The sequence below is a fragment of the Protopterus annectens genome, chromosome 1.part0 (assembly GCF_019279795.1).
Source record: "Protopterus annectens isolate FY-2018-M chromosome 1.part0, PAN1.0, whole genome shotgun sequence".
In the NCBI taxonomy this organism is placed as follows: Eukaryota; Metazoa; Chordata; order Ceratodontiformes; family Protopteridae; genus Protopterus; species Protopterus annectens.
The window spans coordinates 1,491,334,984-1,491,357,694 of record NC_056725.1 but is presented as its reverse complement, the minus strand read 5'-3'; the positions used below and the strand labels follow the sequence as shown (position 1 = coordinate 1,491,357,694).

Here is a 22,711-nt window from a genome sequence, read left to right as displayed (position 1 = left end):
GGCAGAGTCCCTCACTGACTCTCTTCAAGAGGAATCTTGATGAGTGGATGGGAGATCGTAGGTTTACCCCAGGTATCACTTCTGTGTCACTGTTAGACAGAGGCACAGTATACTAACCTCGAAAAAGGGCATAGCAAAATTAATTTAAAATAGGTGGCGAAAGCCAAACACACTCTGACTAGGCTTGTAAATGCCCTAGGGCAGATAGCCTAGTATGAACCTATGAACCTATAAGACTGTTCTAAATCATTTAAAGTTACCAAAGAAGCAGGTTTTGCATCAACTTATATTTTTGAACCACTGTGAAACTCTTAATAACTAACATTGACTGGCTGTAATCTTCAGGGGTGTACCAAAGAAAACTAATGAAAAAAAGTTAATGGAGGTCTGGCAGTTGATGTGGTGATTAAGTTTCTTGCTACCTGCAACTAAGAGGGTTTAATTTCTGTGTGATTCTGAGCAAGTCATTTAACTAGACAGTACTCTCTAACTGAGGCATTGCAAACACACATACACACACACACACACACACACACACACACACACACACACACACACACACACACACACACACACACACACACACACACACACACACACACAGCCACAGGTGAATGGTGCAGTGCCATGTCAGTGTCCTGGGTTCACCATTAAATGTACATCACCTCTGCCTAAGTGTGGCTGACATTCACCTCATGGTTTGTCGTTCTTTCTGAAGTCCTTGACAAGTCAACATCTCTTCCTTAGCTCAAAGTCTGCAGAATCTGTACTGAAATCCCTCAGTTTCAGAGTTGCATGGTAATAAATGTTATTACACAAAATGGTAACACTTTATGTCCTACTAGCAAGGGTCAATTAATATAGCAGATATACTTATGAAGCTGCTAAGTGCCACTGCTTCTAAGTTGCTGCCATAGCACATTGCACTCCACAGACACATTGATGGTAGTTATGCAGGTTACAGTAAATGTGAGACATGTGACCAGCATGTGTACAGCCATAGTGCTGGGGTGTAGAGTAATGGAGAAAGGATGTCCTGTCTGAGGGAGAGTACTGGCAAGTGGAGAATGGTCATAAGATTCAATGACCTTGCAATATCTATGAATCTTTGATTCTATAGACATGCTTAGTACCACAGTGCAGTGCTAGCAGAGTGGCATCAGTGTGAAGTGCTACATTGCAGGAGATATGGTCCACAATGCATCTCTGTGCACATGGGACTGCCGTTTTGCTCCACAAATGAGCCAAAGTAAAGAAATGGAATACTTTCATCAATACTGAATACACAACTCCAACATTGTGTGCCAGGGAGAGAGGATTTTTCCCATTCTTTCCACACATTAATTTTGAGGAGTACCTGCTAGGCCAATATGATGATCTGTTGTGGAAGGTGGTTGCATGTCATGAGCTTGCCAAGATGGAATCGCCTATTCTAGTGAGTAGTGCCAGTGCTGGTACAATGATATGAGGTGGCATTGCTTCAACCTGCTTCATTAGTATGATGCAAAGTTACAGCAGAGAGAAAATGTCTGAAATGTACTGTAAACATTTTTCTATACTTTTGTCTCCTGCTATCTCAGCCATTGGGCATGCATATTTCGGAGTCTGACTTTGTCATCCAGTGGTAGAGGAACTACAGTTTAACATGGCTGAATGTCACAAAAGTGGGAATAATGCTTCCAGCACTGGAATTCATATGATATTCATGCCAGTCCACTGTACAACTGCAATTATGTTTGTATTATATAAGTTTTATAATTTTTCTCATCATGTTTTGAGCACTATCTAAGACGTTTTCATATGTTTCTAAAGCTCATAATCACATTTCAATATAACATTGTACAGATGGTGACATCCATCCCAACCCTGGCGCATCTCCACCTGGTGACAATAGCTCTTACACCACCAACCCCATCAATAAACTACCACTTAACAGTCCCACAAACATTCTCCTGACATTTCACTTTAACATTCGAAGTATAAATAATAAAATCCCCAACCTGCATGCCCTCTTAGCAGTTCTTTCCCCAGAAATAATGAAATAATGTGTCTTACACAAACCTGGCATAAACCTACTATTGCTGATAATGAGGTATTACCCCTGGACTACAACATACACCAATTAGACTGAACAGCTAAGAAGGGAGGTGGGATAGCAGTTCTTTACAAAAATACATTAAGTGTTAATAGAGATCCAGTTCAACTGCCCCCATTTAATAACACAAAAATCCTCATTACCAAACTGCAAATTAAAAATAATAAGAGTATAAATATTGTCTGTGTCTACATTCCCCTAGACAATAAAATAAGCACTCTGGAAGATATCCTGCAATGGTTATCCCCTACCTACCCCAAAAAAACTATTGTTCTTGGTGACTTTAACAACATCTGGTGCACCTGCTCAGCTGAATCTCCTGTCACCCATATAAATCTGTTTGGGTTTACACAAATGATAACCTCTCCCACTAGGATTAGTAAACCCACCAACAGGGAAAGTATCTTAGATTGGGTACTTATCAATAGCCACCCAAGCTTGTATACAGCTGGGACTCTCCCGAATGATCTAAGTGATCATTCAGTAACTTATATTATTAAGCATAAGGTAGAAACCCACCACAAGACTATGTACAAAACAATCAGAAATAATAAAAACTTCAGTCCTACTAACTTCCTAAATGAACTTAAATCGGTCAACTGGTCAATCCTAAAAAATCTACCACTAGATGAAGCTGTAACTTTCTTTAACAATAAATTCCTGAGCATCCTTGACTCCCATGCTCCTACATGTACTGTAAAGACTAAATCTAATACTGCTTCATGACTCACAAAGGAAACTAAGATAAAAATCAAAATTAGAAATATAGCCTGGACCAACTGGCGAACAACTAAAGCCCCCCTTGACCAAGTGAGATATCGTCAACTTAGAAATGATACAAAAAAATAATTTTGCTAGACAAAAAATAAACTACTACCAGAACCTCCAATTTAAACACCAAAACAATCCCCAAAAGTTTTGAGCATGTATTAACAGACTTCTTCATCCAGGATAATCCACTACCCCCAACCCCATCAAACTACACCCATAAATCCCCAGAAACTGTTGCCACTGTCTTTAATAACCTTTTCACTGAAACTATTCAGTCCTTAGCTAACCAACTTACTCCCACCCACTCTAACTCTACCACTAACACACCCACTTCTCATCCCCCCTTTAACTTCCAACCTGTCTCTACCACTTATCCGATCCCTTATCAAAAAACTAAAACCAACCACCCTTTCTGCTGACCTCCTTCCTGCAGAGTACCTACAAAAAGCTGCTAATGCCATAGCATTCCAAATCACTATCCTAATCAAGAGAACACTAACTGATGGAACTATCCCCTCAATCTGGAAAATATCCCATGTTATCCCACTCCACAAAGGTGGAAGTTCAACAGAACTGTCCAACTACAGACCCATTGCCATTCTCTCACCACTAGCCAAATTAGTGGAGAAGTGCGTTCATAAGCAGCTTATGGACTATCTCATTCAGAACGGTCTGCTTGCCAACTCTCAGCATGGCTTTTGGCCACATCACAGCACCACCTCCGCCCTCCTTTCTTTTACAAATACCATATTCCAAAATAGGAACAATAACAGGCTATCTTCAGCCCTATTTCTAGACCTGTCAAAGGCCTTTGATATAGTCAACCACAAATTACTCATCCATTCCTTAAAATCCATCTCCCTAGATAACCATGCTATTCAGTGGTTCCTATCCTATATGAATGTCAGACAATAGGCTGTATTATGGCAGAGCAAACTGTCCATCCTGCTACCTCTCACCCTTGGTGTCCCTCAGGGCTCTATTCTAGGTCCTCAACTCTTTTCTATCTTCATCAACAATCTTCATACTGCCATCCCTGATGCAACCTGCATTCAATATGCAGACAATTCTACCCTGATCTATACAGCCTTCTCCCCTTTAGACCTGCAAACCACAACACAAAACACATTTAACACAGTTAAAAATTGAATCTCTAATCACCATCTATTGTTAAATTCCAACAAAACCAAACTGCTCCTCATTACCCCCACCAGTAGATCCACCCCATATTTTCTTCTCCATAACATCCAACAATGGTACCTCTATCTCTCCTGATGACTATACTAATTTTTTGGAGTAACACTGAACCATAATTTCAAATTTGATCTGCATAGCAATACAACTATAAAAAACATTAATAAGAAGCTTGGCTCATTATATAGAAGCAAACCTTTTCTAACTCCATTAGCTAGGACTGCAATCCCCTGCTTACACCTACTCTCTACCCTTCTATATGCCTCCGCCATACTCTCCAGTTTGAGCAAAATTGAACTTAGTAAGCTCTCTCACTGTTACAACCATATTGCCAGATTTGCCATAGGCTCAACATATAGGACACATCACTGTCAAAACCTCAGTCTTCTCGGGTGGCTAGAACTGCCTAGCCTACTTCTGTTCAATCAGCTTATAGTAGCACACAAAATTATGTACCACCCTGAAAATACTCTGGCACTCAGAAATATCATAAAGCCACACAGTAATTCAAGGCAACTACGATCATACAATAAACTGTTGGTCCAAACCCACAAAGCCAGTAACTCAGCCGATGACTCCCTGTTTGCCAACGTTGTTTGTAAAACTTGGAATTCACTTCCATCTAACCTTACCCTCGAACCTTCTCTAAGTTTCTTCAAAAAAGGCCTCAAGCAGTATTTTAAAGAGCAGAGGCTTTGTCTCTGTACTAATCACTACTTATTCAATGCCTTATTTAAATTAATATTGTACGCATCTCTTGCTCATAATAGCTTGCTGCAACCTGTTGTTTTGTATACTATTACACACTGTGTATATTGTGAATACCTACTAGAGGGCTTTGTAAATATGTTTGACTCATATCTCTTATGTTCTATCTTTGTTATCTGGAGCTTTTCTCCCTGGGCCTCTGCTGAAAATGGACATATATCCAGTCGGACTATCCTGGTCAACAAATGTAAAATAAAAATAAAATAAAATGTTTTCCTTCTGTAGGTCCACTTGTGAAAGAGGAGGAGTTGAGGCAATAATTAGTTCTACCTGCACCAGCCAATGCCTCTGCCACTGGATTATCAATGGCCACCAGATCTGCCCCTCAGCAAGACTATAAAGGTTCCTTGCTGAAGATTTGCTGGCGGGGTCTCTGTATCCATCAATGGCCACTTCTCAGGAATGGAAATGGTGAAAGCACTTCTTTGGAAAGTGGTCCTGAAGGATTACCCATCTCCCTATTGGACTGTCAGCACACAAAATGCCACATATCAACAATACAGACAAAAAACAATTAAAAAAATCAGGAGAGGAGTGAATCTGAAAAACTGCTCTTCTTTAAGCTTTTTTTTTTTTTTACTTTTTTTGCATGGTGTGTGGGCAAGCCTTCCTGCACCTCCCAATCTTATACATATTAACTATGAGATCTCCATACCTTGGAAAAAAGAAAATATTCCAAGAAATGGCAATCTCAGACTTAGTATATGTAAGTTTTTTTTTTTCAACCACTCAATCTCAGCATTAATGGGCTCCCTGTAGTGAGTGCTGATATTTCAAATAGCTACCAAATTGCCCTTGTTTTTTGGCCTCGGTTGCACAGACTGGTGACCACCAAGCTGCAGCAGCAACTGAATGCTTACATCAGAAACATGAATTGCCTTTTGCTGCAACTCACAGAGTCATTTGTCTAGCAGGGTCTACTCATCAAACTTGCAGGGGTGCAACCAGTCCATGACATCAGCCATGCAGACTAATAATACTTGGGTTTGTTGGACTCTTAGTCTTCTAACATGCAGCCATGCCAGTACCATACCTTGTTACTCTCCTGGTGTCTACTCTCCTTTATATTTAATTCACATTCCTTGTTTGCTGCCAAATCCTCCCTGTCACCACTTGTCCACCCTCTCTATGTGCCTGTCTCCTGCCCTCATCACTTTTGTGTATCTACCTTCCCTGTCTGTCTGAGTCTGTTTTCTATATTTGTCCATTTATATCTTCTACCTTTATTTTTTTACCTTTCGCACTCTATCCCATCCACAGCCATACCTCACCACCTTTACTACCTACCCTTATTCTTTGTATGTTTCCTAAAAAAATGTCTCTTTCTTTCCCTCCTTATGTTTCTCCCTGTTCTTATTGCACTACCCTTCCTCACTCTTTTATCTACTCAATGTTCTCTTCATTTATATGATAAACAAGGTTGGCCCCTGGCTGTGTATATCTACGGTGGCCATTCTGTTGTCCATATGCTGCTATTCCTGTGCCAGATGGGCACATGATGCAGCAATATGGCTCTACACTGCATGTGAGAGTGTGCAATAACCCGTCTGTATTAGCTTAACTTTATTATGATGTATGTCTTATCGGTCACATGCTCTGCTGTTGAATTACTGCAACTCTTCAGTTATATGATTCTTGGTTCAGACTTGCAGTAATTATTCAATGCCTAATACACATCTGATTACCTGTGTGGCTTTTCATGCAGTGTCCTCCTTGATCTGTTTGTTCATGGATGTCGGTCTAATGTACTAAAAACTCACTGGTTATGTTGTAATCATTATCTGCTTACTCCTATGCTTTCATTAATGACAACATGATTACATTAATTCCCAAAGTATGTCCCTTCATAGAAGTAAAGAATAATTAATAAAAAACAGAAGATGTTCCATACTTCAGTGGCACCCATTATAAATGGAATTCATTTAATAAAAATGCAGGGAACCCACATATATACAGAATAAATCAAACGGAATGTATGAGTATGTTTGTCCTACTTTGCATGTAAAATAATATATATGCCACAATAGACATACAATAAGCCTAAAATAATTTCAAATCCCAACACTCTAAAACATTAAATTTCTAAGCAAGCATTTCTGCCATTTGTTTAGGTAAGACATACTGATTTTTGCTTATTCATAGAAACAGACATTTTGACTATATGTTTTTAATGATGGAAATGAAACATTTTGGTGGATAGAGTCACCTCTGGTGCTATGAGTTTAGATCATATCAGAAAGAGGAGAAACGCGCCACTAGTATTGCTGTGGTGAGCAGCCAGTGGTTCATTTTAACCACATCTTTGGTAAAGCGCTACATTAGTTGGTTAGGCCTCATATGATGTAAGGTAATCTTCAAAATTGTCCATTTTAATGGGACCAGTCAAACATCTTTCTTGCCAGGAAAGGAAGTTGTAGTGCATTATTGCCAAAGTAATGATTTTCAACCGGTGATGATTTTGTGTATTGAAGTAAGATATGACAGTAAGGACTCAGAACTCTACTTTTTATGTCTCTGTTTTTTCATGGTATGTATTACTACAAACAAATTCTAATCCTCAGTGTTTTTTTTTTTTCTTTTAGAATGCTTCCACCTTCTAGCACATCATTCCAATTGAGTGACTTGGCTTCCGGTCGGGACTATGACCTATGCATTTTAGCTGTCTACGAAGATGAATTTACTTCTTTAACTGCCACCAAAGCTGTAGGCTGTGTACAGTTTACCACAGAATTTGAGTACAAACAATGCCGATCTCTTCACGCCCAGTTCCTTGGCGGCACCATGATCATCATTATTGGGGGAATTATTGTTGCATCTGTTCTAGTCTTCATTTTCATCCTTCTAATGAAGTACAAAGTCTATAATCAGTATCCTAAAAACACAGGTACAGCTGTCACAAATGTCTGCTCCCAGACCAATGGGAACCACAGTGGATATGCATCTTGCTCAACTTCCAAACCTTCAGAGAGGCAAGAGATGATTTTGTTAGAGAACTCAGGGGCATCTGCAAAAGGTGCCGCTAACTCCAATATAACTCATGAATGCTGGAAGGAATCTTTGACTGAAACAACCATATTAACAGATGACCTATCCCCACAATAGCATAAGCTACTATAGTTGTACAGAAACATGACACCTCCGGATGCAGTATTAAAAAGACAGACCCAGGTTGCACTGCCTTAAACTCTTTAAATGAAGTTTAGCAAGTCTGCGAGAATATACATTGTATGGAATTTTCAGCCGGAATGCAGCCTAGCTAACAAATATAATCAGTTTGCAATCTCAACTCTGGTCCTAAATACTGCAATCACCACCATTATAAAATATCCTGGCAAACATTACTAACTTGAGTTTCATAAAGACTAATTCACTGTCTTTCATAATCAGACAGAGGTTAAAAATATGTTTTCAAAATTCATTGTGTCCAGGATATTCCAAAGGGAATGTAACAAGATTTCAGTGGAGCCTGCTTCTACCCGCTTTCACAATTTGAGTGAACTTGCAGAGGATTATTAAAATGAATGACTTCCTCAGGATTCCACAGTGTGCCAAATGCGTGCCAGCATTAGCCTTGAGATGAAATTTCACAGGTGTGCACTGAATTACACCAAATGCACCCCGGATTCAAGGTATGAAGGTAAACTGGTCTTAGATAAATATTTGTGTTAAATGTAGTTTGTCAGTAAATAAAAGCCAGAAACAGAGGAATGTAGCTAACCAGCTGGTAATAGTCTTACAAATAAGCAAGATGATGAGGAAGCAGAGCTTTTGTTCTGCCAAAAGAGTGTGTCAAGCAATGGCTTCTCACAGAAAATGGTAAGCATAGTCAGGGTTGTGCCAGAATTATTTTGTTCTCAATCTTACATTTTACCACCAACATACCTCATGTTCAAAATATGTTTATTTCTTAAAATGCTGCCACTCACACACTGAAGAAAGAATGGAGCTTTCTCAGTTGTTAGCCCTACAACAATAAAAAAGAGGCTGTTTTTCATATGAGTAGTTTTATACGTAACAGAACTCTGCACGGTTCTATGTTACAAGCAATGTTTTTGACAGTCAGGGTCATCTTTTGGCCTCTATAAGCCATTTTTTCTGACAGCTGCTCCTAAAATGGACTTACTTGAGTGCATTTGAGTCTACCCTTGGACACACTTAATATACAAAGAATTATATATGAGTACCATTTGAATAAGACTTGGCTGGTATTTCTGGTAGGAGCCTGTTGTAATTATTTTCTGTTTTAATTAACTGGCTGATCAACTGATATTTGTCTTAAAACTTTTGGAAGAAAAACATGGAGGAAAAGAACAAGAATAAACATGAAAATAAGATGGAGAAAGATATTAAAGTGCTACTATCGTAAAAAGAAAATGAGGTCAGGTAAATGCACATTAATTACATTTAAGACCTGTCAGTTTTCTAAGAATAAGTGGTATATTGTTATCTACTAAAAGGTATATAAAAGATGAGGGAAACAGTAGTCCTGATTTACGCAGTGCATCAGTATTCATAACTTTGCTCAGAAATTAGGTAACTAAGTAAGTTCATAAAACCCAATATGATGAGTAGAGATTTCCAGGGCATAGCTTTGTTGAAGTAAGACAGCTCATTTTTTTCAACAGTATGCAGGTTTATGTGTTACAATTTGTAGCTGCTGAATCAAGATGTTTAAGTGTAGTTTAGAAATAATTGGCGGAAAAGGATAGCTAAAACTATCCATTCTTTTGTGTGTGAAAGTGAATCGTTGCAAATACATTACGTGACTCTTGCTAGCATTTGATTAAGCTTCTCCAAGATTAACAGGTGAGGATAAGAACAACATATCTTATAATGAGTCAGCGCAGCTGCTCATTTTTTTAAAGTTTCTATCTCAAAATTTCTAGGTTCATTTCTAATACCTGACTACAGGGTGGGCTTTTTCCAACTACTCAGTAACATATCGGTTCATTGATAACACTAAACCGTCTGTTTGTCCATCTGTCTATTGTATTGTATATTTAAGTTTGCCTTTGGGACCTGAGTGGAAAGCGCATAAATTAAAAATGCAATTTACAAAAGTCTGTGGGGAATGAGGAAAAAAAGAATCGAGGAACAATTGTCCATGGCTTATTCTCCACTGCAGTGAAATAGTAGTACTATATAGACAGAGAAGTAGTAACTTTCATTTTGTGAAGCAGAAATGCATGGCTGCTTATAATCCTGTTTTAATGCCAGGTATAGGCAATTATTTAACTGAGGTCTCTTGACATAACAGTGCAGCTGGAGCATGGGAATATACCTCATGGTATTTTGAAACATGAAAAGCAACATCAGCTATTGCCAGAGAATATTGACAATTATAGACTTAATAACTGTAAGAAGATCAGGCCTTTTATTCTCAAATAGAAATTACTGTTGTAGTATGAATCTTGATTTTTGCACATGTATCTGATAGGACATCTTTCACTGAAAAACTGACAACAAAAATCAGGCTGTTAAATTTCCAGATAATGCTTCTGGAAATGAAAGAAGGATGAAATCAAATGAAAAAAACTAGAATATGATGACTTTGTGGTGCTTTAATTTAGGATGAGAATCAAAATGAGAACTAGAAAGAGAACCATAAGATATTTTGGGGACAAAATACAGAAAAGATTAAGAGATTAGAGATGGCATTTACTATAGTTATGGCATCAGTGGATGTCATGACAGAGGGTAGCAGAGTAAAGTGATGTAAACAACGGAATGAAGTAATGTGTGTATCTTCCTCTATGGATGAATAGGTGGAAACCAATTCATCAGAACACAGGGCTGCATCAGCTGGCATAGAAGTACAAGTCTTATCTATGGAGTCTTTTATATACCGATGGGCACAGAGTGGTATGAAATAGTAATGTCAGATACCACATAATGCAACATAAGCTGTTAAAACAGATTGCTTCATTTCTGAGACAAGGGAAGCAAACTGGATGTAGTAAATCAACACATATGAGAATCATTCATTTAATTTTGTACTTAAGTTTGGTTTAAAGTGTAGAAATAGGTGAAGCTGTTCCCTGACAAGAAGCTGTAGTTGCTGATTTTCTTTAGTAGTATTAGAGTTTCTATCCTAATTATTATTTTTAGGAAAAATGCCTAGATAAGGAAGTTCATTCCAAATTCACAAGAAATTTATAAAAGAAGGTACTTGGGATAAGGAAGTGAAGTTCCTAAGTACCATCTCAGAAATGCATAGGTTGTTAGAGTACCCTGATATGTTATCTTTCTGAAACGGAGGGTTTTATATATATATATATATATATATATATATATATATATATATGTGTATATATATATATATATATATATATATATATAGAGAGAGAGAGAGAGAGATTGATGAAAATGCAATAATAGCATCTGCGTACAGTACAAGGATGTTATGGTAAGGATACGGAGATGTGCCAGATGTGCACACATTGCCATGATATCTTGGATCAAGTATGTTATTGTGAGAAAAATAAGTGCTTTAAAACCTCTAGTCAGTCCAATTCATGAATATAAAAGGGGTTGGATTTAATATAGGATAAGAAACATGTAAAACATGGGGACAGTAAAAATGCATGTATGGGGAAAGTAAAGAATTCTATTGGCTGCAAAGAAAGTAAAATGCTACTGCAATTCGAAGTCTTGTAATTGTGAATATCATTATTAGAAAAAAATACAATAATGCAGGAGAAGAGCAAATGCCAAAAATTGCTGTTCTCCTTTAAAATTGTTTTTTGCAGGGGACAAGACCTCCTACATCCCCTCCACTTGCACATAATGTGTCAGCCTGCACCCTCTACATTCCCAGTACTTATATATATATATATATATATATATATATATATATATATATATACTGTATCAGAAAACAGGGAATACTCCATGACATGGCAACCTTGGACTTACTAGTAGATGCAAGTCTATATTTTTACTCATTCAATGTCAATATTTCTGGACTCACATTAACATGTCGCAGAATTAAAAACAATTACCACAGTTTAACCTGCCCTTCTTTGTGCCAAGGCTAAGAATATTTAAAACTTATTATGCTTGAGTTGCTTAAGGCAGAATATGGGATAGTTTATGTTCCCCTCTCCCTGCTTCATAGGATCATGGGATTATAGGAAGTTACTAGGCTAATAACCCAAGGGCCCTTAGAAGTCTAGCCAAATTTACCCTTGTTACCACGATCAGCACCTATTGCCCCTGTCCAACAGGGATACAGGTGGAACCCCTTGGGTGAATTTATGGCTGCCCATCCAATTGTCAGGATTGCATTTGAAGAGAGCCAATGAGATGGTCGGTTTAACATGAAGTGGGAGTCTGTTACAAAGGCATGGTAACCTCTGGGAGACAAATCTCGTCTCTTGATGTCACATACCAGATTTAGGTCCTTAGAATGAGTAACCTGTGTACCATATGACTTCTGGATGTGCAGCATTTCCAATAAAATGGGGTCAAGCATCACCTTATACTCAAGGCAAAGATCGCCTCTGAGTAGTCTATATGAAACAGAATAAAGTGACAGTAAATTCAGCCGATCCACATAGGATAGCTGCTGAAGACCTTGAATTTTCTTGTGAGGAACTTTTGTGGTCTCTCCTATTGCTGCAGGTGCTTTGAAAGGTACATACCAAAAGGGGTGTTGTACTGAATTATTGGCCTAATAAGTGAAGAGTAATTCTCAAGGCAATGCACTTAATTATGAGATGAGCCAAATAGAATGCCCTTCTTACCAGTGTGGAAACATGGTGATCAAAGGACAAACACAAGGTTGTTGTCAAGTTAAGTGCCCAGATCTCTCACCACTGTGTGCATACTTACAGTATTGGCATTGATGTGGCAGTTTGCAGAAACATCGCTGTTAACAAAAGGGATGATATTACATTGTTTGTGCATTCAGTTTGAGGCCATGATTTTGGCACCATTCATTTGTTTGCATAAGACCTTCTTGAAGGATGTTGACATCATTTGGAGATTCTATCACCGCACCCAGTTTGCAGTCATCAGCAAACTTTGTCAGCCACAGTCCCTTGGATTTAACTCGTACTTTGGAGAAATAGATTCTGAACAGTATAGGCCCCAGGACTGATCCCTGTGGAACACCACTGGTTACAGGTCTGCTGTTGGAGGTGGAATCCCCTATTTTGACAGCATGGGTTCTATCAGTGAGCCAGTTCACAATCCACCTTATGATATAAGGGTTGATATCTAGCTGGGAGAGTTTGTCAATGATGCCGGAGTGAGGTATAGTGTCAAATACCTTGGCTAGGTCTAGGTAGGCTGTATGCACAGATTTCCCCTCATCCAGGGCCCTAGTGACTGCCTGAAAAAAGTCCACCAGGTTTAACAGCATGATGTCTCCTTGACAAATCCAAACTGGGTAAGATCTATTGTTTTGGAGATTCATCCATTCTTTCAGTCCAATTGCTCCTATCTATTGCCAGGACTACCTTCTCCTTATTCATCTCGTGGACATCTCCAAATGATCTGTGAACAGCATGGATATTAATGGCCTCCTGGAAGGAGGAAGCTTTTGCTGCTGCAGGGGAGTTTTATATTATGATCTAGTCTTGTCACGCCCTCCAGTGTTCATTAACAATGTCTGAGGGCTTGCCCCCCTCTGTGGACTACGCTTCCACTCAGGAAGTCTGTTAAATGAGCACCCTTTCCTCTAAATGACCATGCCCATCCCTCAGAAACCTGAGCTGCTAATCAAACTCAAGTCACCTGCCCATAGTCAGGGATTTATCCATCAACGCCATGATGTTGGCTAATAGAGGACAGCTTATTGATGTGATCTTGGATCTGTCTATATAGAATGCAGCTACACCAGTGAGAGTCCACAAACATGTACAAGAGGGCATTTAGCCTGTTTGCCCATATGCACGTTTACAATTTGTAGTCAACGCTTAGAAAGAAAAAGGCCTGCAATATCTGTAAGAAGTGCTATCATTCCCATGTGTTAAATGACAATGTTTCTAACACAAGTTTCCTAGTGAAATTAAATAATTTCATATGGTCACTGAGTTCAGTTATAAGTTTATGCTGTGAGACCATGTAATTCAATAGCTAATAATTTAAAGTAATGATAATAAAAGTTTCATTAAGAACAAAAGTACAGAAAAGTAGAGCATTAGAGATAATGACTGTGCTGCTGAATGTGTTTTAAGTTTGAAATGGGAAAACATAGCCACTGTGATTTGGCAAAAGTAATCTTTCTAAAAATGGGTGAGAATGGCAGGGAGACATCTAGTCTTCACGTATTACTTTTAAATTCCAGGTAGAATATGCTTAAATGTCTTCCTTTTATCTCTCCTTACTAGTTTATATGATCTTATGGCAACTGTACAATCAAAATCTATATTTTCTAATGCTACTTCTGTTTTATTCTTTATTATGTATTTAATTCTGGATTTCAGAACTTTAATGAGTTCTTTATATGCAGTGTTTCCCTAGCTCATTGTATAGTCTATGAAACCAATAAAGAGTCTTATATTGAATTAATTTTCCCATTATCTCATTTTGAGTATGTCCATATTTTATAAAGTGCATTCAGGCAAAATTTAAAAATGTTTTCCATAAAATGTTGAAGGAGGTCATTAAGCTAAAACCATATATGATCAAAATTACTGCAATTGTTCTGAGAACTGGGCTGAAACCAACTTATGGTATTAAAGGCTGGAGGATTTCTTTGTTTACACTGAATGTGCGAGAATTACTCCATATAGCAGGTAGCTTGAAGTATGGAAAATGACTTCTTTGGCTTATAAGTTTCAATATCAAGAATGTAGTTGACTGATCTTGTAAAGGGCTTACTGATATAATCCAATATGTATTTCCTATCACCCATTAAATCATCTACTGAGTTCTTAAAGAAATGTTTTACAGGGAGTGTTGGCTTCTTCCATGATACACATTGATGATCTGTCACACACAGGTATCTCTTTCCCCCAGGGTTGATTTTCAGTTTTTTTGGTATGTTATTTTATTTAATTTATTTATTTGTTCTTTTTTGACTGGGTTAGTCTCACTAGGCCAGTGGTCTTTTTTCAAGGATGATCCAACATGATATTTATACTGACTAGGGGAAACTTGGCCAGGTCACCAGGGAACTTCCCCTGCTCCCTTGGATAAATGCCATGGGATCTTTTATATCAAACTGAGCTGTCACCAACTCAGGCAAATGGGGCTTTAGTTTAACATCTCACTTGAAGTAGGGCACGCTCAGTAGTGCAGCAACTCCCTTATGCTGCACTATAGAAACATTACTAGAAACATAAAGCAAATACCTGGTGTAGGACTAAAACCTGCAGCTTTCTGCACCAAAGTGGAGTGTGCCACCTGTTGTGCTACTAAGACTGTCCACATGACCTTGATATTATCCCTATGGACTGAGTGTTCTAGACACAATAAAAAGTACAATGTCTAAGAGTAACCTGAAAGCTGGACCTCTCAGGAACTTGTAGAACACTATGCATTGTGGGATAATCCTCTACATATCTTTGTAGTATAAATTAAGTGTTTTAAAGAAATCTTGATCTCCAGATTGTAAAGATTTGGAGTATCATTGTAGAGAACCCCTGCCATTCTGCAATGTTACTACAAATATTGCTTTTAGGTTTGTTCCAGTAGGACATCATATTTGCGGAACATAGTCTACTCTGGATTGCCCTATATCTACAAGGACTACTATATGACATATAAATAATGGAAATCAGAAATGTGAATCCTGTTTCCTATGCAAAGTTTAGTCTGATTCTGCATAAACAACGTATGCAGTTCCACTGATCCTTTAATGTTCTCAAATCTCATTGCATAAAGATGAGTACATCTGCCAGCACTAATCCAGCAGTTCTGTTAAGCATGTTTGCTGTGCTAGTTCTTTAAATTGCCTTGTCTTGTCCCATTCAAGCCAATAGCATATGAAAGGTATGGCACAAAATGCTTTTGCTTCATTGCAACCTAATCAGATCACTGAATTTGTGATAATCAGTGCTGTGATTAATCACATTAAATGTGACTAAATGAATTTAGATGAACAAGAAATGTAAAAAGCTGCTTTTCTTATTAAGATAAAAAAGGCTTTCACACATTTATTTTTTCTTCTGACTTCAGCAGTGGGCAACTGTGATTCAGCCTGCTAGGAGTCAAGAATGTGATACTTAATTAGCTGACTTCTGTCAGCTATTAATGAGTCAAAGGTGCAAATTTCAATCAATACTTAGAATATAATGTTCAACAACAAAAGAGGCTTACCACGATAGCATAAAATCAACACTCGTTTAATCCACTGAAGTTAAAAGTAAGCGCTTTCACGTTGCCAGAACACTTCTTCAGACTTTAATGACTGCTATACAAAGTTGAATGTTTTATATAGTCACATGAACTACATCTATTTTCTTTATAGCTATAAAGTTTACAGTATAGCTATAACATTTTTAACGTGTATAGGGGTGGGCGGCTAAGAATGGTTTGAGTGTAACTCTTTCATTCAACATTATAGCTATAAAGAAAATGTCTTATATTTTTCCATTTTTCTGCTTTAAAGGTATTCATTGCTGCTGGTATCTATATGTTGTTCTGAGAATTTTTTTACACATTGTATATTATACCTATATATGTTTATATATGTATATTTTCATATATATGTACATATATATATATATATATATATATATATATATATATATATATATATATTATATGTATTATGTGTCTCTCATCTATATGTATTGGTTTTTATACATATCTTTGTAGCTTTGTTATGAGTATTTCTTAAGTATGCTATGCCTTGAATTCTTTAATTGGTTAATAGGTTTTATTGATAGGTGTAGTTCATGTGACTATATAAAACATTCAGCTTTGTATAGCAGTCATTAAAGTCTGAAGAAGCGTTCTGGCAACGTGAAAGCGCTTACTTTTAACTTCAGTGGATTAAACGAGTGTTGATTTTATGCTATCGTGGTGAGCCTCTTTTGTTGTTGAACATTTTACTTCTGTGGATCTCAAGAGGTTCTTTACCCAGTGCTGCTTTGTTCTGTTTTTAATACTTAGAATATGATTTTTCATTGAAAGAGTAGAGAATAAATGGAAAAAGGCAACCTGAGTGGATAATAAACTGTACACTCAATGAGTCCTTCAAAATGGCTGGGAGTGGGTGGTGGGCTAACAGAAGGGGGGTAAAAGAAGCAGCTAAAAGCTGCCAGATATAGAGTGCAATGCAATGTATGTCAAAATAAAAGACAAATCAAAGACACACTCCCACAATCATTTGGTGTTTTTATCAGACCAGAAAGTGATTATTATTCAACATGATAGTTCACAATATAATCTCTAAGCTGATAGCTAGGTAGGGGCATAGGGTGTCTGCTGCCCAAGGCACAAGATCTTAGGGGGCACAAATGGCAGATGCAGATTGTGCTGAAGTAGGGTACTGACATTCAGGAATTAATTTTGATAATGTATTTGCTGTCATGGCTTTACCACAGAAGTGTTTTTTTGTGTGGTACTTTAACTGTTGCAAACCACTTCTAAAAGTGGTAGCAAGAAGTCTGTGAGTAGAACATCTGCTTTTTTTTGGTTCTCAACTATTAGAGGATAACAACAAACGGTACAGGACAACCTAACTGCAGTTCTGCTGTCAGTGGTCAATGGCTAAAAACCTTACCTTTAAAAGCTTTGAAAAAGTTAAAAAATCTATGGTGTTTGAAATAGATGATATGCTATTCCCAAGCAGTCCAAGACTGGAGTTTTGAATGTAAAGTCCCAGCTGACATTGACATACATTGACATACTGGAAAGCATCAGTGAGAAGTTTGCATCAAATTATTATGCATCTGTCCTGACTAAAACCTGAATTATGTCCTGCATTCAATTACTGTACTTGAAAATCTTATTAATTCTGTGTTTTAAATACTATAGACTTTTCAGTTTGGTCCCTTTATTATGTGAATTAGTGCAACCTGGTGAACCAACTTTTTTTTTCTGTTTTGTTTTGTTTTGTTTTGTTTTGCTTCATTTTTCTGTACTTTTCCACACACACACACACACACACACACACACACACACACACACACACACACACACACACACACACACACACACACACACACACACACACACACAAATTCCCTAGTGTGTTTCTTGGAGGTTTGAATTAAACAAATGAGACCCCTTAAATGTTAACACCCCTTACAAGGTAATAAAGTATCTAGATGTATTTGTACACACCTAGACAGGCAACAATGGCAATGATGGATGATAACGAAAAAAAAAACATTTTACTTAATTTCTGACAAGAATCAATGATTTCAGTGGACCTTTTACTCTCTCCTAATAAAACATTCCAATTACTCATTAGAACTTTTGCCCTAATAACGGAACAGTACCCATTTTTCTTATGCATTGAAAAAATTTAATAAAAGAAAATTATCAAAAAGGAAAAGAACAAGATAAAACACACACACTACCAAGCCACAGTTACAGGCCATGTGTTAAAGATGCACCTCTGAAACACTGCAGTGATGTTTAAGGCTAAGGGCAAAACACTATTAGCCCATCAATAGTGACAGCTAAAAGACACGCCAATGGAACACATGGATAAAGCCTGACTACAGTGGAGCCAGCCTGGGTTTGAATTGTTGCTTTTATGACTGACAGTAGAGCAGGGTTAGGATGGGCATGCCCATCTTCAGGGGATGTTCATCAATAATGCTTCTTAAGGGGAGGCATGGTCCAAAGAGGGGAGTTGCACTTGGACATAGTCAACAAGTGTGTGACAGGTGGGGAAATGGAAAGTGGTTAAGGCATATAAAAAGAGCCCCCCCCCCCCCGCTGAAATGAAAGCACAAATGGCTGTGCACTCAGGACACCCTTAGAATCCATAACTGGCCCCAGCAAATACCGGAATAGTCCGGTGGTAGGAGGATGGCTGGTAGACCCAAAGTAGACATGGGCACAGCAGGCTGGGCCAGTGTTATGAGGTCTGAGGGGACCTAACAATTTTAAAAATAAGTGATAGGTGAAATTCTTTGTCTTTTCTTTCTCACTTGCACATCCACAGCATGGATAGAAGTGGAAGGTTGACTTTATAGTATACATGGGCTTGACTGCCATGGGCATGGGAATAAAGGTACTAATAAAAGGAAATGAGTATCTGTAGTTATCATTATTTCCTTTCAGCCTTGCTGAAATGGGACACATTTTTCACCCCAGGCAGGCATGATATCACTATAGTTAATGAAAGCATGTCAAACATAATGCTTGCTACAACCCAAAAATGATAGCGTGATTTCAATCAGAGTACAAGGTTAGCCATTCAACATTAAAGTGATACAACTTTATGCTGCAACTACAGATGTTAAGGAAGATGATCATTTTGTTGAGGCTCTGCAGTAACATTTGAAAATGGCATTAAAAATGATGTCGCTTTCATCATAGGGGAGTACAGCTGCAATAGCTGGTAGTTTTGGCCTTGAAGTATGAAATGAAGTAAGACGCAAACTAATTGAACTTTGCCAAGCCAATTCGCTATTCATACCAAACACTCTCTTATAATAAATTAAGAGAGGGCTTTACACATGGCTATTACCAGATGGTCAATACTGAAATCAGATTAACTATATACATTACAATCTGAGGTGGAAGAGTTATTTGAAGTAAGCAAAAGCAAGATCCAGAGCTGACACTGCAACGTTTACAATTAAGTTAAAGAAAACTGAAAGAAAATCTTGGTCAGTGCAATACAAGTTCAACAATTCTAAGCGAATATTTAGTGGAGGTGAAGCATACATAGATTTATGGCTTTAGATCTATTTGGATATGGCATTTAAAATCTAAGGAAAGAAGTTCATGACATTGTCCAGGAAATGGTATCAAAAATAGTCCAAACAGAAAGAAGAATAAAAAGACAAAATGACTGTCTATGGGGGGGATTACATGTGGCTAAGGAAAGAGGGTGAGCAAAAGGCAATCAAGAAAATAAAAAATATGTCAGAGTGAAGGGGAATAGCAAAGAAAGATAAGGAGGCGTATCTAAATAAGCAGTGCAAGGAGATGGAAGAAAACAGTAGAATGGGAATGACAAAAGCTCATTCCAAGAACATTGGTACTACAGATGACTTTTATGTAAAATGTGCATGATAGAAGATAAGTATGGGAGAGACTTAAAATAATCAGGAGATATTAACAACAGCTGGCAGGAACGTATAGAATTATATATGAAGGAGCAGAACATCACGGATGCATACAGTAGCATATTCTCTGATGTCAAGACAGACAATTTAGTAAGGCTTGCTAAAACAAGATCACAGGAAGTGATATAACTCTAGCCTCATTACTTAAAATCCTACAAAATGATACTGCTATAGTACTGTTTGGAATTTGCAAGTAAATGTGGAAAAACAATAATGGTCATTGGACTGGAAAATTCCAATTTATATTCCAAACCCCACAAAAAAGAGAAATGCTAAGGAATGCTCAAATTATCGAACCATTGCACTTGAGTCACATGCCACCAAAGTAATGCTTAGGATCCTGCAAGCAAGACCCCAGCAATATGACAACTGCCAGATATATAAACTGGTTCAAGACTGGGCAGAGGTACCACAGATAAACTGGTAAAATATTCTAGTATCTAGAGAAGCACTCATTCCCCTAGGATTAGGAAAGGATAGGACTCTGCAGACTTATTTTGTCGTGACTTTGTTAAACACAAATGCCTCAGAAGTAACATAAGATGTGGTGGAGTGTTGCTTCTCATTCGTGATAATCTTACCTCTAACTTAGTACAGACAAACAACTTAGAGGTATGTATTGTTATTGATATATGATATACATGATATATTGATCTTTAGGAATTAGGATAAGCCCTGGCTGCTGTCTGCAATGCTCCCAGCATCTAACCCATGCGTTACCTATTCATCTTGTGCTACCTGCACTAGTCTTTAGGAGCCTAAAGGACCCTCTCCAACTTATCGGAGGATCACCTCACTGAATAATCCACCCTACAATCCCTCTCCAAAGGACACCAGAAAATTACCTGCTCATCTTGTGCTACCTGCACTAGTCTTTAGGAGCATAAAGGACCCTCTCCAACTTATCGGAGGCTCACCTCACTGAATAATCCACCCTACAATCCCTCTCCAATGGTCACCAGCAAATTACCTGCTCATCTTGTGCTACCTGCACTAGTCTTTAGGAGCATAAATGACCCTCTCCAACTTATCGGAGGCTCACCTCACTGAATAATCCACCCTACAATCCCTCTCCAAAGGACACCAGCAAATTATCTGCTCATCTTGTGCTATCTGCACTAGTCTTTAGGAGCATAAAGGACCCTCTCCAACTTATTGGAGGCTCACCTTACTGAATAATCCACCCTACAATCCCTCTCCAAAGGACACCAGCAAAGTATGTTTGTGGAATAATTCCTACCAGAAAGATTTTCTACTATTGTACCTATACTACATGGTTAGAGAAAGTCCAGAGCTAGGACAGCCAGCAGCCTCTAACCCCCCCCCCCCCGCTGTACCTCATACACTCTCTTCCCATCCCCTTTTTAAAACTCCCTTTGTCCAGCAACCTTTTCCTTGTTTGTACTTAACTCCCTCCTATCAGCCTTGTGATTATCAGACCTGTCCACCAGGGGGCTCCCTTACACCAGCTGTTCTCTCTTGTCTCTTATGCCCTGACACTTGCATTAGTTTTCCCCTGCTCTTCCTTAACTACTATTTAGTCCTCTCACTTTACCCTCTACTTCTATTGTCCACACCCATCTCTTCTAGGCTTAATTCTCACTACCCTTTTCCCACATCTGTCTTTTCAAACTTACCTTCTGGAGTCAGTTGTGCTGATTGTTTTTTGTAACTGCATCTGTTATCTGTCTCCTGTACTAATCCTTAGTTTCAGTTTTACCTCTCCATTGACTCTTACTCTTCCTGTCCACTTTTCTCTCAGTCTGTACCATTTCTACCCCTCTGTTAAATTGCACCTCTACCTTGTACTGCAAAGTATCCCATGCTCCTCTCTGAAGTTGTCTCTCTCTTCCTCTCGGTAGTTGTCTCTCCCTTGCCCCTCCCACCTACAACTACTCTTTACCCCCTACTGCCCTCCCCTCTCCACCTTTATCCTTGAACTCCCATAAATACCCTGGGCCTGGGAGGGGGGGGCACCATCTTTTTAAAACTCCCTTTGTCCAGCAATTAGGAATTAGGATAAGCCCTGGCTGCTGTCTGCTCCGCACGCAGCATCTAACCCATCTAATTTGTTGCCGCTGTTCATGCCAAATGCTTGTAATGTTTTTGTGCCAAATAACCAATTTGTACTAGCTGCTGTGAATGATTTATTGAAAGTGTGTATCTTTAACTTGTTATATTTAAATTGTGGAGTGCCTGTGAATTTACACTGCTGGCGCCTTTTCGCACTTTCTGATTTAGCCCTATGAGACTGCTTGTGAAGGCTTTGCAAGTGTTGTTATAAGCTGAGATTGGTGGATTAGTAGCAATCTTCCCTGGCTTATCTATCTAGAGCTAAAAACGCTGTTTGGAAGTGTTTGATTGATCTCCCTGACTCGGCTCCCTGAACTCCATCTTCCATGTGGAGTTCTTGAAAGTGTTTAATTACTACTTGTCCTGCTCAGCTGTGATTGCTCGCACAGTTGGGTCTGAATAGTTTGTAGCGCTGCTTCTCATGCAGCTAAAAGCCAACATTAGGTTTTGGTGTACTACAACACCTGTTTAAACTTATTCCCTTAACTTCCAACTAAGCGGGCCTTTCACTGAGTGTCCCTTCCTACATATGGACCTCTGAAGCCTATATATGGTGGTTTGAGCTACACTAAATAGTTTATTTAGTATATTAAGTAGATTTGCT

General features: G+C 38.3%; 1 protein-coding gene across 3 annotated transcripts in view; it reads left to right on the top strand.

Annotated features, from left to right (window-relative positions):
* The window catches only part of LOC122798656 (leucine-rich repeat and fibronectin type III domain-containing protein 1-like protein), a 4,504,452-nt gene that overhangs the window by 4,431,968 nt on the left and 49,773 nt on the right, over window positions 1–22,711 (top strand). For 2 of the 3 annotated variants that reach the window (XM_044067745.1, XM_044067750.1), the window contains exon 9: window positions 7,411–8,457. In XM_044067745.1, the coding sequence (XP_043923680.1) occupies window positions 7,411–7,930 (520 nt within the window). In that variant the 3' untranslated portion in view covers window positions 7,931–8,457. Of the gene's footprint in view, window positions 1–7,410; window positions 8,466–22,711 lie in introns of all 3 variants that reach the window. The other variant, XM_044067758.1, reaches the window with a different exon arrangement.